Genomic DNA, 17,910 nt, shown 5'->3' on the forward strand with positions numbered 1-17,910 from the left:
CATGGTCTGTGACTTGGAGCCCCATGTCAGGCTCTGTGCTGACAGCTCAGATCCTGGAGCCTACTTCAGCTTCTGTGTCTCCCTCTCTCTCTGCCACTCCTGTGCTTGTGCTCTGTCTTTCTCTCTCTCTAAAATAAATAAATGTTAAAAAAAAAACCAAAAAACAAGAGGAATACTATTTCAATCTGGTGCATGACATATACCAAATGTATATACAGTAATAGAATAAGCGGGGATGATTTCATGAATGCTATGCATTTGAGAAGGCCCATGAAGCCTGTGTAGGATTTGGATAGACTGGGACAGGGGTGAGAACACAAGACCTGGCGATGCCTAAGCATCTATTAAGAGGTAATATAAGACACATCTTAGAATGGAAAAAAGTTCACTTAAGGATCAAGGGGAACATAAGTTAGGAAAGGATATTTGTGCTAGAAATTGTACAGTGTATAATTTAACAATATTCTGGAAAGGAAGGTGTCTCAAGTGGCCCATATTTCTGGCTTGGGCCAGATTTTTTTCTGAAAAGTTAAAAAATAGATTGTAGGCCCTAAAGGTTAAATAGAATTTTATTTTGTTATTGAATTTATGGTCAGATCTATGGCATGTTAATCTATCACATTATCTATAAGGGGTTTTAAAATATTGCTACTTCTAAAAGTGGGTAGTAAGTTCTGGAGAACTTAGAAACTCCAGACAAGGGATCATTAAAAAAAAAAAAAAAAAAAAAAAAAAAAAAAAAAAAAAAGCCAACGTTAATTCTTGACCTCAAACAGATTTTTAGAAATAAGTGAGTTCACGTATGACGTTTATTAGAAATTATTTTGGGAGGTAATGACTAAAGAAGGTTTTTTACACCCCCCATAATGTCATCACTATTATTCTACTTACATGATTATTAATTGCAACTCTGACAAAGATACAGAAAAACTTCAACCTGTCACTACTTATTATTCAGGCACACAAACCAATGAGCTCAAAGGAATCAGTGGAGATGCAAAGAAGAAAATGTGGGTGAAATCTCTAACATACTGCACATCTCACTGTCCATCTTTTAAAAATGTAGTTCTGTTGATAGGTCTACAATCAGTTACGAATTTTATAAGCCCTCATTAGTTATCTCTAATTGGTAGAAAGATAGTGTCTCCTCTAGTGGAGAAATGGAGACTGTGGCGTGGTCAAACACAAAATGTCTACAGGAGGCAGGGAATGTAAACTAAGAAGTCAGGTGGGAGCAGACCTAATGGAGAAAGCTGCTACTCCAGTCGACTGTTGCCTAGCATGAATGGGCTCAGGGCGGTCAGTTTCAATTTTCCAAGGAAGCATGACATCTAAAATTTTTTAATAGAAAATCTTCCAACTAAAAAAAGAATAGCACGTACAGATTACTATGTGAATATGGGCTACATTTAGCTTCCAGTAACTGGCTTGTAATGTTAGTCACTACCGGAGGAGCACTGTCAGTGCAGAGCCCCAAGTGGGGCTTGAACCCACCAACCGAGCCATGAGATCATGACCTGAGCCAAAATCAAGAGTTGGAAACTAAATAGACTGAGCTACCCAGGCATGCCTCTAATTTTTAAAATATGGCTAATTTTTAAAAATTAATTAGATTCCCTATCATGTACTTTTCATCTCTGTGCTTAATTTTTTAATTTATAACTGGAAGCTTGTACTTGTTAATTGCCTCTATTTTACCCATCTCCCTCCCCACCTTCTCCAGGGCACCCATCAGTTTGTTCTCTGTATTTAATAGTCCAAATTGTTTTTGTTTGTTTCTTTTTTTGCTTTTTTGCTTTTTGTTTCATTTATTTTTTTTTAAATTCTACATATAAGCAAAATCCTATGGTATTTGTCTTCCCTTATCTCACTTAGCATAATACCCTCTAGGTCCATTCATGTTGTCGCAAATGGCAAGATCTCATTCTTTTTATGGCTGAGAAATATTCCATTGTGTGTGTGTGTGTGTGTGTGTGTGTGTGCATTACATCTTTATCCGTTCATCTATTAATGGACACTTGGCTTGCTTCCATATCTTGGCTATTGTAAATAATGATGCAATAAACACAGGCGTGCATATATCTTTCAGATTAGTGTTTCTTTGGGTTTTTTTTGGGGGGGGATTTTTTGTTTGTTTACTTATTTTGCTAATTGTTTTATAACTATAACAAACTAGTATGAAAAAAAAAAAAAGGAAAGAGAGAGAGGGGGAAAAAAAAAAACAAACTAGTACAGAGAATGCCCTCTACAAAGCAACATAATAAAGGTCCAGAGGTCAAAGTGTTTTCTTAGCAAGGATGATGATTTCATTCTCTGGTATTTGGAATTTAGGCTGCAGTCCTTATTTTAGATTGATCACAACAAACATGACACAGTCCAAGCATTTTACTAGGTTTGAGCAGGTGAATGACCACTTGTCCCAGGTAGAAGCAGATACAGTGTTTGGTTTCGTGTATCACTTACTCTCTCCAGTTCTCCTCATGGTGCACTGCCAGAATGGGATGTACTTCTTGTCAAACTCCATCTCCGCATAGGTTGCAAGATCGTCTGTGCTGTATTGCTCTGGCAAGTCCTGTTGCACATCCTCTGACATATCTGCATTTTTCATCATGCCTTTTTTTTTATCCCACATGGTTACAGTGGAGCAGAGGCTGGCTGACTCCAACCATCTCCTGGAAAGTTGATTTTTTTTTTTTTTTTTGGATTTAGTTTTGCTCATCACACTTGGAAAATACTTTGTCCAATATTATGCTCAGCAGAACAATTAGTGGTTCCACACTCAAGATACTGAATTCCAATTACACTTCCACTCAAATCACATGGAAACTCTAACTGCCCATTTTCTCTAAGCCAAAGCAACAAGTGGGACAAAAAAAATTGTGTAATACCATTTGCCTTCCTAATGGCTTTGTGCATGCCATGGGGTTTGAAAGCCTGTTGAAGCATCATCTTTCTGGTGCTTAAGTTAGAAACTACAGAGTCTGTTAGCCAACCCATGGCTTCTAACATCGTAATGGGCAGCAGCTACATATCTAACAGTCATTCTCTTTTCCCATTCTCACTGATCTAGATCAGGTTTCATTATTCCCATTCATTATTTCAAACTTTAATGTGCATACGAATCACCTAGGGATTTTGTTAAAATGCAGATTCTGATTCCGTAGGTCTGGGGTCAGGCTTGAGAGTCTATTTCCCATAATCTCTCAGATGGTGCTGATGACGAAGGTCCGGGAAGCATACATTGCCCAGAAGGATCATAGACAATGTTACAATCTCTGGCTCAAGGATCACATGGGCTCTTCTTACTACTCAGTGTTGTTTTATTTCACTCGCTTTAGTTTCTTCTCCCATTCTTCTCCTGAACTATTCCAAAAGTCTTGAGCTACATTTCACCAGCCCCCCTGAAACAACCATAAATCTAAGCATATGTCTTCCTCTTTCCCTGAAAGAACAGAAATTTATAGAGGTCTACGGTGAAAGTATCTTCCTCCAGATAAGACTTCCTTTGGCTTTTGCCTTTTACCTGGAGGCCACTTTAATATTGGAGAGATGAAATTTGAGACTGTTTTCTGCAGAACTTAGGCAATTTAAAGAAAGAAGTGATACCTTTCCAGTTCACCCTTGCCCTGTAGCCCTTTCGTGTTCCAGCTTATTATTTGGGGAGGATCTCATGTCAGACCCTTCACTGTTTGCAGACTCTGGGTTTTTATTTCCGTCCTCCTTGCTCACTGAGGCTGTTTGAAGGAGAGTTGAATTTTTTTCCAAATCAGCAAATGCTCTCAGTGCAGAAGCAGCTTGCAGGTTCTCATCTTCCTTCACTGTATTTTCAGCTCTAATTCACACTAATATTCCTTTGAATGCATTTTGACCAATTTCTTAGTTCTTTTCAGTAAGAAGTCTTGTCCAAATCAGCTAGCTTGCTATTTTTGATAGTAAGACATGTGTAATTACCTTTTAAAATATCTGTGTCTCCCTACTACACTATACACTCATTTCACGAGCAGGAACTGAGACTCCTTTGTATATCACTGTATTTCTAGCATGCACACATAGTGGGTGCTCAGGATGGTTGCTGAATGAAGGAAGCCTCTGCCTGGAGACCATCTCTGGCTGGTAAGGCAGGCACGCAGGTGGGCAAGAGAGATGATTCCAAGATGGGCTTCTAGGTCCCCTAAAGCAAATTGGTGATCTGAAAGGTATGACCTTGCTTCTGGTGCCTGTCAGTTCATCTTTCCTCAGGATGCATTTGAGAATGGAATGAAACCCATAAGATGACAAGAAAGAAACTGTATTGTTCTCTTCAGAAGGGGGCTTTCCTCCTTGGAAAATCTAATAGCTTCTGTTTTAGTCTTTAAGTTTGTATGATTAAAAATAGCTACCACTTCCTGTCAAGAATGGCAAAGAAATCCATAAAAGACCATGGTTATCTACTTTGGAGTATCATTTAGTAGATTGATACAATTACTCTTTTTTTCTTTGCAGAGCTGAGATTTTGAACCTGTGGTTGGTAGGTCTTTGGTCTTATGGATGATGAGCATAACATGTGTGAAAAATAAAACTTCTCTGGTGGCAGGTGTAAATGACTCAAGAGTATGCTGCAGTCTGGCTCATTGATTCATTTCTACAAGTTAACCATTTGTAAAACAGACCTATGATGATTGTTGCAGTGTTGTATGGCTGTTGGTTTTCAAAAGTTTGAGATCCCTGCAATAAATGAAAAACATGAAGTATTATTATTATAGGCAGGTTATGGACCATCTGCCAAGAGCAGACACTGATCTTTTTATATGAGCTGTAAGTCGGATGGGGGAAGACATGGGAAGCCTCAGGCAGGATTATATAAAATCCTTTCCATCCTCCGCTTACTCATCAATAATTAACCTGGCAAATCTAGAGCTTGGATGGAATAAAATTAAACATTCCCCAAATGGCTCCTGAAATGGTGAACATAAAATTCTTGCCGTCTGATTTGAAGTCAAAGCATCTAGCCCTAACTGCAAATAAAACATGATAAATTGATAATGATAAAGACAATTTATTATTAAATCCTACTATAAAATCCGAATAATGAGAAGTGCTTTCATTATATATTTTTTCAATATCCTTATTTATTTTTATTCTCTTTGGCTGCCTGGAATATTTCTTGGACAAAGGACCAAATGCCATTTTCCACTTATTATACTTTTGGGTTAGCTTGTTAAAGAAAGTATATGTACTTCCAGTATACTAAGTGTATTATCCAAGTTCTGACAGTGGCCATAGGATATACCACCCCATGAGTCTATGCGCTCTTTAGCAGGAACTATCTTTTACAATTAGAAATGGAAGATAGTTTAAGTGAGGAAAGCAGTCGGTAGAAGATTCAGGTTGGGTGAGGTTTGAATTCTCTCTTGTTATTTGCTGGTTAAAAGACCTTAAGAAATTGAAATAACTTTCCTGAATCTCTATATTTTCACTTATAAAATGGACAAAACAATAGTTACATAATAAAACTTTCAGAAGGATTAATGGAGATCAAAACATATATAAGATACTTAACAGAGTGCCTTGGTGATACATTAAATATATAATATTTATGACTTAAAAATTGTATCATTATAGGATTCCTTCACCTCAATGAAGGCCTTCCCTTATTTCTCATTTATAGAAGTCCCTCACAAAATAACCTAATGTCTGTTTTGCATTATTCACATTTTTAACCTGAAGACATCTCATTAAGTAAGGCATTTGATGTCTGTTGGTTGGGCATTCACTCTGTGCACTAGATACTGATGGGACGGCAAGAGAAATAAAAACATTGTTGCATTACTTGAAAAACTCAGTTCTGAAACAGTTCACCAAAGAAAGGAAGACTATATGTAAAAAAAATGCCAAATGAGTAAGATTTTCAAATAATGATTGAGAACAGTAGCAGCTTCACAATAGGAAAAGATCTTCTGATGGTGAATGGGTTTGGCCAGGGGAAATGCATAGATGGATCGGGGTGAGGGGACAATCTTGACAGATTGAGGAAAAAAGGAAACTGGAGAAAAAGTGAGCATGGCATTTTCAAGGGTCACTGAAGCACCCAGATTTACCTGTCTTGTGTCTTGCTATTTCAAAAGAAAAGTGGAATCGGGATCACTGATGTGGAAAGGATAAGGAGGGAATGTATTTTATTGGTGTTACTTTCTCCTGTATAGAAGTATCTCTGTAATAATATATATGTTTCCTCCTCCCTCACTCACAAACTGTCCCAGGGAAGGTGGTCTTAGGTGGAAAGGCAGAATTCCATACGTGGTCATTGAGGAAACTCTCCCAATGGAATCTACCCATTGGTTCTGCCATCTTCAATCCATATAAACCCTAGTCTCCATCTTTGTCACCCATGGAGGTGTACATACCAGAATTCCTTAGGTTGGTCCCGGAAGTAGCATAGTTCTATCGGGTGGAGCTGGATCACAGGGCCACATAGAACTGCAAGAGAAGCTGGCAACTGTGTGTAGCTACTTGTCCCAAAGAGGAGAAAAGTGATGTTAGTGAAGAATTAGGATTATCCATTCTAATATGATATATAAATCCATCCACACATGTACTATATCCTGTTACTATTTTTTTCTTAATCATGTCTTTTCCATGTGTCCTAAAATCCCCTTGGTTTTAGTTTAGCACATTTGGGTAAACATGTCCTGAATTCGCGTTCTTCAGTAGGAGGCTCTTATTCTTCTAGATTCACCCCTTCAGTCTTCTTGATTAGAGTGATTTTATGTCTTCTTTTCTTTGATTTGCTGTGCTTCTCTAAATCTATTCCACGTTTTTCAAAATGCAGTGACCAGAATTGCATACCATAGTCCAAATGCAGATAGGCTACCATTTTTGAAGAGTAAATCTGTGACTTTTGCTTTTTTCTGAAAAAAATAATTTCTGATGATGGCAACTAGGTTGCTGATGTCTTTGGCTTCAGCTTCAAAGAAAAGTCTACGTGGATTCCCAAGTGCCTCTTTCTTGTCTTCAGTCTTGTAATGCTGACACTAAAATCTTCTATCCTTTCAAAGGAGTACTTCTCACCCCAAGCTCTATAATACAATCATCTGGGGAGCTTTAAAAATACAAATGCCACGCCCTTCCATCAAGATTTTGATAAAATTTGTCTGAGATGAGGGCCAACTATTGATCCTTTTCAAAATACCTATAGATAAACATAATATTCTCTCAGGGTTTTGACTTATTATTGAAAGAGTAACTTGTGAATTTTTCCAATTACACTTGAGATATCCCTATTGAAATTCATCTATTCTTGCTTTGCTTGCAGACAGACAAGAGCAAAACTTTCTAAAGATTTATCCCATGAGCTTGGAATTAGCATATGGGAAAATTATGGGACTCTCTGAAAGCCATTACAGACTTTACACTTCAGCCCATATGATAATAATGACTGAACCACAGATGTTAAAAATCCTTCTCTTCCAGCTACCGTGCATATACATCGTATGTACGTTGCCTATATTTTTAATGTATATCAAGTCGTATATAAATCTCTGCTTCTCTTTCTGTGCCACTCCTCACCTCTCTCCTCCCTCAAAGAATCCATAATGCGTAAATTCCTTAGTAATGTAAATTTTCCTGGAATTTGCATGAGGGAGACGGAGCTGGGCTTTCCATTGCACAATCTACAGGAACCACCTAGAATCCTCAGAGACAGGTCAGTCCTGCAAAGGCCCCTATGCCACATCACCACTAGAGGGTAGCAGTGAGGACATTTCTAATTCCCGTTTCCACAAAGTACGTGGCATCAGGTTCCTTTCATCCCTTATACATTTCTCTACTTTTGACTTCGAACCCATGCTACTCAACCAATTCAAGTTGCTCTCTTTATTCTGAAATACAAAGCAATTCAGATAAAGCCCTAACTTCTCAAGATGTCTGAGCTCCAGTCCATCACCAGGCTAGGTAAAACTGAGTATCCTCTAGCTGATGTGATTCTGACTCCTTTGAAGGATAATGTGAATATTAACAGGTTTTACTAGATAGATATTAAAGTCACTGTTATATAATGTATACTTTTTGTATCATATTTTTTTAAAAAATCTTAAAAATATTTTTGAACCTCTAATCCCAAGGATCTGTAAATTGTTAATCTAGCCACCATCTTGAGTAGGACCTTAAGAATGCCTCCTCTCCCAGAAGTTTCTCAAATAAATACATTGGTCTTTCTCAGAAACATTCTCATGCATAAATTTTTCATCTTTTTATATAACTTTATATTTGGATAGCATTACATAGTTGAAAAATGATCTTCCCATATATTTTCTTGTTTGAGCCTTTCACGAAACAAGTACGTAAGTATTCAGCATAATTGGGCTCTTTCCCATTTATAGTTTAGAAGGGTGGTATTTGGAAATTTTGAACAAATAACTCAAGTCCATCTGGACAGTAAATGGGAAAATAGTCACTAGAAGCAAAAGAATGAAAGGGGAATTTTGAAAGATTATGCATAATCATAATGTGTAAAAACTGGAATCTCAGTTAAATGACTAAAACCCCCCAAAGTTAGTGACTTAAAATTAGACAATAATTACTATAATAACTATTATTCTATTTCCTGATTCTCTCGGCTGATTGGGCAGTTCTCCTGGTCTCACCTGGGTCAGTGATGTGACTGTAGCCAGCAGATATGCTCTCTGAGGCAGGGAGGGTTCTCCAGCGGGACTCATCAAGGCCTCAGCTGGGATCACTGGAGACTGGGGCAGCTGGGCTCCTCTCTTCATGGAGTCTCACCTCCTGAGCTTCTTTAGATTATGGTGGTCTCTGCCACCATAGCATGAAGAGGGCTATATAGGAAGGCTAGCCTAGCAAGTTACATGCCTCTCCCACTACATTCTCTTGATAAAAATAAGATAGGGGTTCAACTCCAGTCTAAGGGTGAGGAAACACTATCTCTTGATGGAAAGCATGGCAGTCCCACTTTAAAGGGCAGTGGACACAGGGAGGTGTGATTCATCTAGGACAAGTATTGTAACAATCTGCCACAACTGTACTGCTATGTTTCTTGGTTCAAAAGTGCATTCACATCTTTTTCTAATGTAACTATGACAAGAGCCCAGAGAGGTAGTATATATTATTGTCTCCATTTTTACAGTTGAGGAGCCCCACATTCTAAAAAGCTAGTGACTCGCTAACCCAAATAGATGTAAGATGGCAGAGCTGCTGGGATTTAAAGTCAGACATTGTCGGGGCGCCTGGGTGGCGCAGTCGGTTAAGCGTCCGTCTTCAGCCAGGTCACGATCTCGCGGTCCGTGAGTTCGAGCCCCGCGTGAGGCTCTGGGCTGATGGCTCAGAGCCTGGAGCCTGTTTCCGATTCTGTGTCTCCCTCTCTCTCTGCCCCTCCCCCGTTCATGCTCTGTCTCTCTCTGTCCCAAAATAAATAAAAAACGTTGAAAAAAAATTAAAAAAAAAAATAAAGTCAGACATTGTCAACCAAAACATCATGTAAGTAGGACGTGCATACATGTCTCCATTTTCCAAAGAGTAGGGAGTAGGTTCTGAATTCTAAAGTCTATTTATGAAACAGGTGAATACATAATGCTGGATCATCTATGTTATAACATCATAACTTGTTGGTAATTTTCAACTTAAAAAGTAGTAGTGTAAAGTGGCATAGTAACTAAATTTATTTCATTTATTTATTTGTTTACTTACTTATTGAGGTTTATTTATTTTGAGAGACAGAGTGAGCAGGGGAGGGGCAGAGAGAGAGAGAGAGAGAGAGAGAGAGAGAGAATCTCAAGTGGAGCTGGAACTCAGTAACCATGAGATCAGGACTGGAGCTGAAACCAAGAGTCAGATGCTTAAGTGACTGGCCACCCAGGTGCCTCTATTTTATTTTATTTTTGAGAGAGAGAGAGAGAGAGCATGAGCACCAGCGAGCATATGCGGGATGGGCAGAGTGAGAAGGAGAATCTTAAGCAGACTCCAGGCCCAGTGCAGAGACCAGTGAGGGGCTCCGTCTCATCATCACGAAATCATGACCTGAGCCAAAATCTAGAGTCAGCTGCTTAACTCATTGAGCCATCCAGGTGCCCCTATTCATAGTATTTTATACATCCTGTACCCATAGGAACATATTTTAAGTACAATTAACTTTTTCTTTTATTTTAAATTATATTTTGCTGTAGAATGTGTATAAAAGGGGAAACAAACAAAAAAACCCCACAACTGCCTGATAGTCCAGATGTCACAATTCAAAAATAAATTTATCAAACTTTGTTCTAAAATACTTCTCATGTGTTTTTTTCCTCAAAATTGAGAAGCCAGTTCATAATCAACTATAATCTCACTTGAATTTCCTCCACTGTAGCTGCAAATCTCATTTTAAAGAAAAGCTAACAAAAAATGGCTTAGAGCTGCAATTGAGAAGCAGATCAACCACAGTGAAAAATGAAGTTGGTCCTTAAACCACTGCAGGTTCTTGCTCCACTAAATTAACACAATCTTCTCTTACCTTCCACTAGAGAAGGAACATTAAAAAAAAGGTATGTACCTATATAAAAATGTCAGACTGTCTATATTTACACAAACATGAATATATACATCCATGCATACACTAAAATGCATGGTCTTTTAAATATAGAAAGTAGAAGAATACTTTAAGTTTTACCACTCATCAAATAACACGAAATCACTATTAGCCTATACACCGTGGCACTTTTTTTTTTTTCCAGTTTCTTCATAGGCATTTGCTATAAAATGACGTTAGAATTTTGCTTACCTAGCTTAACCCAAGTTCGTTGTTTTTGTGGTTTTTAAAAATGACTACTCATAATTGTTGGGACTCTTATACCATAAAGAAAAATCGACAAATTCATTTTGGAAAATATAGAAAATTAGGAAGAAAAAGTAAGATTACTTATTAAATACACAGTAAAACCTTGGATTGTGAGTAACTTGTTCTGTGAGTGTTCTCAAGATGAACAAACATTGCTAATAAATTTTAACTTGAACAAATGAGTGATGTCTTGTAATACAAATAGTACATGAGGCCAAATGTCTCATGATCACAACTGAGCCAATGGTTCTTGAAATTTGCTTTGATATGCTTTGAATTACAAGCATGTTTCTGGAATGAATTATTCTCATAAACCTAGGTTTTACTTGTATGGGTTTTGTTCGTTGGTTTATTTGATTTATTTCCTGGGTTTATTTTCTATGCATTTTAGTAGTTTAATTTTTTTTTTTTTTTTGCACAATTGTGATCACATAACTTTATGAAAACTTATCCTATGTATACTTTGTGAAATTTTTCCTATAATGAACTCTTTAAAAGCATTATTTTAGGGGCACCTGGTTGGCTCAGCTGGTTGAGCGTCCAACTTCAGCTCAGGTCATGATCTCGCAGTTCATGAGTTCAAGCCCTGCATCGGGCTCTGTGCTGACAGCTCAGAGCCTGGAGCCTGCTTCAGATTCTGTATCTCCCTCTCTCTCTGCCCCTTCCCCGCTCATGCTCTGTCTCTCTCTGTCTCTCAAAAATGAGTAACGTTAAGAAAAATTAAAAGCATTATTTTAAATTAATATTTTCATAAAATACAAACATCTGGTTGTACCAGGTTTTACTTTTCTGTTCTTATTTATGAGGGCAGTAATGCCTTTTTATTTATTGCTATTATAAATAATTCTCTAGGGAACATTTTTTTTCCACAGTCATTTTTGTAACTCAGTCTCTTTGGTAACTGATTTCCAGAAGTGTATCACAGATTATGACTCTTTTTAAGGCTATTGATAGATATTGCTAAATTATCTTCCAGAAAGGTTGAATCTATTTATACTCACAAATTTAGCTTATGAAAGGGCCTATTTTACAAAACACTTACTAGCACCATTATAATGGTTTTAATAGAGATATAATGGACATTTAATAAATACGCCCATATTAAGATAATTGCTTACTAAATAGAGTTTAATAAATACACACTATTATTTTTAAATAAAAGGGTAAATTAAATTATACAAGGATTATTTAATTGCAGGTTTTTAAAGACTAGTGAGACTACACATTTTTCTATATTGGTGAAGACTATTCTGAGTTTAATTTTTGCAGACCCTGAACTCATTCAAGTATTGCACATGTGACATACAAGGTGGTCTATTCGATTTTATCCTGGGTTGAGTGGTATCTGTGAGGACCATGGGTAGACTGGGCAATTTCATGCCAAGCATTCATTATCTAGTCATATTTAATTGTTAATTATCACATTTAGATTTGTTCTAATCTACTAAAATAGAACCTACCTGGGGAAGGGAGGCAAGAAGTAAACAACGGAAAAGATCTGGTTTTCTGGAGTTGAGAAGCCATTTTAGAAAGACATAATGGTATATAACAGTGAAGGTGTTCATAAATTGATCACTTTTATGACCTACCTATCAGGCTGAGTGAATTGGAGCTGAACTATCAGCTTGTTAAATCAATCCAAATTCAAATAAATATTTACGGTAAGTATAATGAACAGGGAACAACAAAGATTTTGAATATAGCACCATTAGTTAATTTGCAGAATGAAACTGTGACATTTTTTCTGGGTAAGTAAGAACAAACTCCATAAAGTTATCTATAACATTTGACTTCTCATCCTTGTACTCCCAGAATTCTGAGAATTCGCACACAAGCAAAGCACCTGGCTTTTGCTCTAGTGTTTTTCTTTAGATCTGAAACACCTCCCAAGCACAAGCAACTGTTAAGCCTGAATGGAAGACTGAAAAATTAAACATTTTTAGAAACTCACAGGTATGAAGATCCTAAAGGCAAAATTATTTTACAGAGTCAACAACCAAAATGTTTCCCACTTGTTTTCACAGTGCATTCACTCTTTCTACCACATGTCCCATTTCCCTGTTTTCTGATGTTTTCTCCTGGGAGAGGAGGGAAGGAGAAGGTGAATGCACATGTTTTTGCAATGGGCTATAAACTCCCATCTTACAGATTGTGACTTCTTGTTTAGTCTCCACACTACTTTGCATATTGATTAACACTTATTTCTTTCTTATTACTTTAAAGGTTCCTTTCCATCTATAATAAGAGAGAATATAGCATTAACAATTTGTTTTCTAGTTTAATCATTATTCTGAGGCTAGACTTTGAAAAGAGTGCTCATCCTAGCAATTTTTTAACTTCGTCGTTTGTGGATGTGAATACATAGGATGTATTTTTATTGTCACAAAACTAGAGTTTGATTCCTAGGGGCTGCCTGGGCATTGGAGCAGTTACTGATTTTGTCAGAGATTCAGGATTATGTGCCAATTATCTCTTTTTTGAAGCAAACTCATTTTTAGAAATATGATGATAACATATTGTCTCCAAATGTGCCCCTCAGAATGTTAGGTTGCCTCATGTCATTGGTTTGTATGAGGTGAAAGCATTCTCTTTACAAAGCATGACTTTGTAGCTTTGACTTTGGAAGTCACATCTCAATGTGTTGTAAGAGAATTAAACTTTATGCAAAGTTTTTATGGGAACCCAACCAGCAGTGAAACTTCATCTGATGACTGGACTTTTTTAAAAGCAGTACACGTTGGAGTGTCTGCATAGCTCATTTGGTTAAGCATCCAACTCCTGATTTTGAATCAGGTCAGGATCTCAGGATTCATGAGATGGAACACCCTGCCCTCCACCCCACTCCCCCAGCTGGGTGTGGAGCCTGCTTAAGATTCTCTTTCTGCCCCTCCCCACTGTGCCAGCACTCTCTCTCAAAATAAATAAACTTGAAAAAAAAAGTGTCACAAATTTTATAACTGAACCATTTTTTAGTTTTGATACAGGTGGAATGCAAAATATAAAACTTTCATAACACTTATTGTAAACACCTGGAAACTCTCTGGACAACTTATTCATTTCTATTATTTATTCGTTCCGTTGTTAGCTTTGATTTTCTTTAATCTCAACAACTGAGACATTACGTCCATTTTGTTAGCAAAGGTAGATCGTAAAATTGGGGTTGTGGATTCGGTGTTGAAGGAAAACATTCCTTTCGAGGAAATGTAGCAAGAAGAGTTTGTGGGTTTGGGGTGAGTGGGGATGGGTTTTAGTTACAACTCTGCTGCTAGCCATCTGTGTGTGTCTGTACAGATTAATTCCACTTTTTGGGTTATTTGTCCATTTGTACAAAAAAGGACTGAATTCGTGTTTTCAAAATTTCACACCATTTGAACATTTTAATACTCTACAATCTGAATCTTACTACAGTATCTCCTCCATAATTTCCCGTAACCCCTTACTTTTGTGTAGTCCCTTTAGGGAACGATCCAATGATAAGCGTTCAAAAACTTTACCTCCTTGCGGTTGCTGTACCTAAGGTTTTAATGTAATTATTCTGGAAAAGTCCTAAGTGAAAAGGTCCAGTTTCGGCTCCTTTGGGGGAATTTGTCCCAAAGGCATCAGAGATTTCTCCTGTTTATCTCGTTACCTGAATCCATTACTAAAATCTTCAAAAACGCTCCCTTAAAAAAACAAAAAAAAAAAAATTTTTTTTTTTTGAAACTACAGATCCCATGAATCAAAGAAGGAAACTGACACCTCCCCTCCAGCCCCTCCCCACCCCTTGACTGTAATCCGCTAAAACTCAGGTTGAGGCATCCTGAAATATGCCTGAAAGAAACGCCGGCTGTTGTCCCGGTTTTCAGCTGCGCTCTCCCCGGGCTCCTTTAAATCGGTGCTGAGAGTGTGGAAGGATACAGAGCGACGCAGAACGGGATGGGCGCGGGTGCGGCCATCACCTGTTCCGAGACAGGCATGCGCACTGCGAGGGCGCGGGCGAGGAGGCGGGGCCCGGTGGGAGGGGCGGACGGCGCCCGGCTGGCACTGCTCAGACCTGCTTCTCCCGACTCGGGGCGCTGAGGCGGCTTCGGGGAGTTGTCCAACATGGAGGAGGCACCAGCTGCGGGCGTTACCTGCGAGCGGGACTAACACCCGCCTGGCATTCCGGGCAGCGGTGCCGGGTCCCGAGCCCTGGGACTCGGCCGCCTGCACGCCCCACGGCGGACCCCGGCTCCGGTTGCTCGTCGGGCCGCGGGGCTTCCCGACGGGGACGCAGCGCAAGGAGGGAGCGCAGCGGCCCCGAGTCCCTCTGAGCCATGGGCAACGAGGCGAGCTTGGAAGGGGAAGGGCTCCCGGAAGGGCTGGCGGCGGCGGCGGCGGCAGCCGGAGGAGGGGCTGGCGGGGCGGGGAGCTCCTTGCACACCGTGATCCCGGCCGGCATGGAGGCGGATCTGAGCCAGCTGAGCGAAGAGGAGAGGAGACAGATCGCCGCTGTCATGTCAAGGGCGCAGGGGCTGCCCAAGGGAAGCGTTCCCCCGGCCGCTGCGGAGCCGTCTTCCATGCACAGGCACGCACAGCATGATGTATATGTCCAGGCATATATGTACAGCCTCCCGTGCACATATGTGCCAACCCGTATGTGCCAGCACGGCAGTACATATATGTGGTTTCCGTTCATTTTATTTTCCCTAATGGGGTGACGAGAAAGAGATCATAAGCCTTCTCTGGGCAGAATAAAAATGATGCATTGTAGAGTTTCTAGTGGGATAGTCAGGGGTTGCATTCCTGGAACTGTGATTTTAGGTTGTGATTTTTGGCCTTTTGGAACCTTTTTCCCCTAGGATGGCGTGGAGAGACGCCCTCCAGTGTTTTACTAATCTGGAAGTCTTCCATTAATACAAAACGGACGTGTTGGGAAATGGATAGAACTGGGTGTTTACCTGTCTCTGTTTAAACCTCCCCAGTCATTTCGGCGTCTTTTTCTCTGTGAATGATGTCTGAAATATTTCTGTAACAATACCTTTAATTCCCTGGGAGGTGATTTGTCCTTCCTTCCCACCCCACCCCCAGAGGAGAACAGGAGCTGTTTAGGTAGAAGGTATAGAATGAATACACCTTTTATATTCAATGAGGGACCCTAAAACATATTATGGCATTAGACAGATGGTTCGGTCGCAGCGGAGCAGGTGCTGTACATGTATTTCTGAATTAGCATATGCTATTTTTTAAACTATTGCTCTTTTATATGCAAAAGTATCTTACAGTTTAGAACATGTGAATTTGTGTTATCTTAAAATTAGTTTCCAGTACATAGTTTTCAAGTCAAACCAAATAAATGACAACTTGCACAGGCAATTAAGAGCTATTCTGTAATATTACCGTATTAATTTCCTTCTCTAGCTCTCCATTTTGCTTCATCTAATAAATTAGTTGTTTTCTAATTAGAGCCCTAAGAGGGTATAATCATTGTGCCTGCCCTGCCTTTATTATTGTAAACAAACCCTTTAACTTTACACCCTCCCTTAGCGAACAGTTCTCTGTCCGTTGTCCTGAAACCATTCCTGCTTTATGTTAACTGAAGGGAGACCTACAATTTTCATTTGAGATATTGAAAGATCTGGGTATTGTAGGTGTAGATTCTTATCCTCTATTTCATAAAAATATTTTAACTTAGAAACTGTCATATACGTATATGCATATAATTTTATCAAATAACTTTTAACGTAGGAGAAGTGTCATGGATAGTTGCAATATTTTTAACATAAAATCTTAAATTTCTACAATATATCAGCTAAAAATCCTGTGTTCTTGAAATGAAGCCACCACTACTAGTAAAAACCTGACCCTTTATATTAGATGTGTTTTTCTAACTGGTAATATATGGGGTTGTTTCTTTGGTATAAAGCCTTTTCTATCCATTATTTTAAGTATTAACAGCTTATGATATGCATCATTTTTCTCTACTGATGAAAACTTGGGAAAATTTTGAATGCTCATATATTATATTTTTATGGGATAATAACGAGGTACAGTACTTCTATTAGCTTTTAAGAAATGTATGTCAGCTCTTCTATAGTTTTTCCTAATATGTACATGCAACAGGTTTAGCATCCTGGTTACATAGACCAAGAAAAAGTTTGAGCTTTCATTTCTGCATTCCTAACTTTTCTTTGGTTCAGAGGGTGGCTGAAAAATACTATTTCAGCCTATGAAACTGGTTTTATACAGTACTTATATCAGATTCTCCATTGATAATTTTGTTAGAGTAGAATTATTAGTAGGTAATTTGTGGTCTCAAAACTTATTGGTGACAGCTTCATCTAAACAGATAAACAATATGCTGATTTTTGAAACCTTATATTTTACTGAATGATGTTTATAAAAGATGCATAATTTTTGGAAATTTATTATCCCCGCATGGGATAACCAAAGAAACACTTGGTTTAGATTCAGATTTTTAGAAGCACTCTAAGTATATATAAAAAAGCGTATCCAATTTTTTAAGGTTTGAAGGGGTTAAGTGTGTCAGTTAGACATGGAAGTATTTTGTTTTGTTTTTAAATAAGGGTTGAGAGCCCAAAACCCTAAGTTCTTATCCTATTCATTTTAACTGACTCAAGGCAAATTGTATATGTGTTTCAGCCATTGTGCCTCAGTTTCCTTGCTTCAAACAAGGCAAGTGACACTTGTTTTACCTATCTTGTAGAATCATTGTGAGGATTGGTTAAAAGTTGACAGGGATATTTTTGTTGGAATTTTAATTTGAAGGAACTCTGTAAAGAGTACTAATATCAATCTCAGCAGTGGATGGCACTGGCAGTGATGGCTTCAGACAAGTTGTGTATTGAATTATGCACTGTTAGGAGTTATTCTGATGTATCTACATTTTTTTTTACATGTGGAGAAGTCAGTGGAACTCCCACTCCCCTCCCCACCCCCACCAGGAGTCCGGATACTAGATATCTGTGACTGTTTTTTTTTTCTTTTTTTTAAGAGAGCTTGTGAGTGGGGGAGGGGCACAAGGAGAGAGAGAAACAGAGACGGAGAGAGACAGAAAGACAGAGACAGAGAATCTTAAGCAGCTCCACATTCAGCACGGAGCCCGATGCAGGGTTCAATCCCAGGAC

The 17,910-nt window shown here is 38.6% G+C and overlaps 1 protein-coding gene and 1 long non-coding RNA gene across 11 annotated transcripts in view; one reads left to right on the forward strand and one right to left on the reverse strand.

Moving 5' to 3' along the window:
* Positions 1–2,369: 2,369 nt before the first annotated feature.
* On the reverse strand, positions 2,370–8,784 carry LOC147583285 (uncharacterized). The gene is made up of 3 exons (XR_015243032.1): positions 8,622–8,784; positions 6,384–6,485; positions 2,370–4,704 (listed from the first exon to the last, which is right to left on the reverse strand). It is a non-coding gene; the product is annotated as an uncharacterized LOC147583285 (long non-coding RNA).
* A 6,162-nt stretch (positions 8,785–14,946) lies between these two features.
* PCLO (piccolo presynaptic cytomatrix protein) overlaps positions 14,947–17,910 on the forward strand; it is a 426,447-nt gene continuing 423,483 nt past the window's right edge. For all 10 annotated transcript variants that reach the window (XR_015248050.1, XR_015248051.1, XM_086696804.1 and 7 more), the window contains exon 1: positions 14,947–15,350. Coding sequence is in view for 8 of the 10 variants with exons in the window: in XM_086696804.1 (XP_086552930.1) it covers positions 15,100–15,350 (251 nt within the window). In the remaining 2 variants the exon portion in view is untranslated. The remainder of the gene's footprint in view (positions 15,351–17,910) is intronic.

This window comes from Puma concolor, chromosome A2, assembly GCF_028749965.1.
Source record: "Puma concolor isolate L17-30 chromosome A2, mPumCon1.1.hap2, whole genome shotgun sequence".
Classification (NCBI taxonomy): domain Eukaryota; kingdom Metazoa; phylum Chordata; class Mammalia; order Carnivora; family Felidae; genus Puma; species Puma concolor.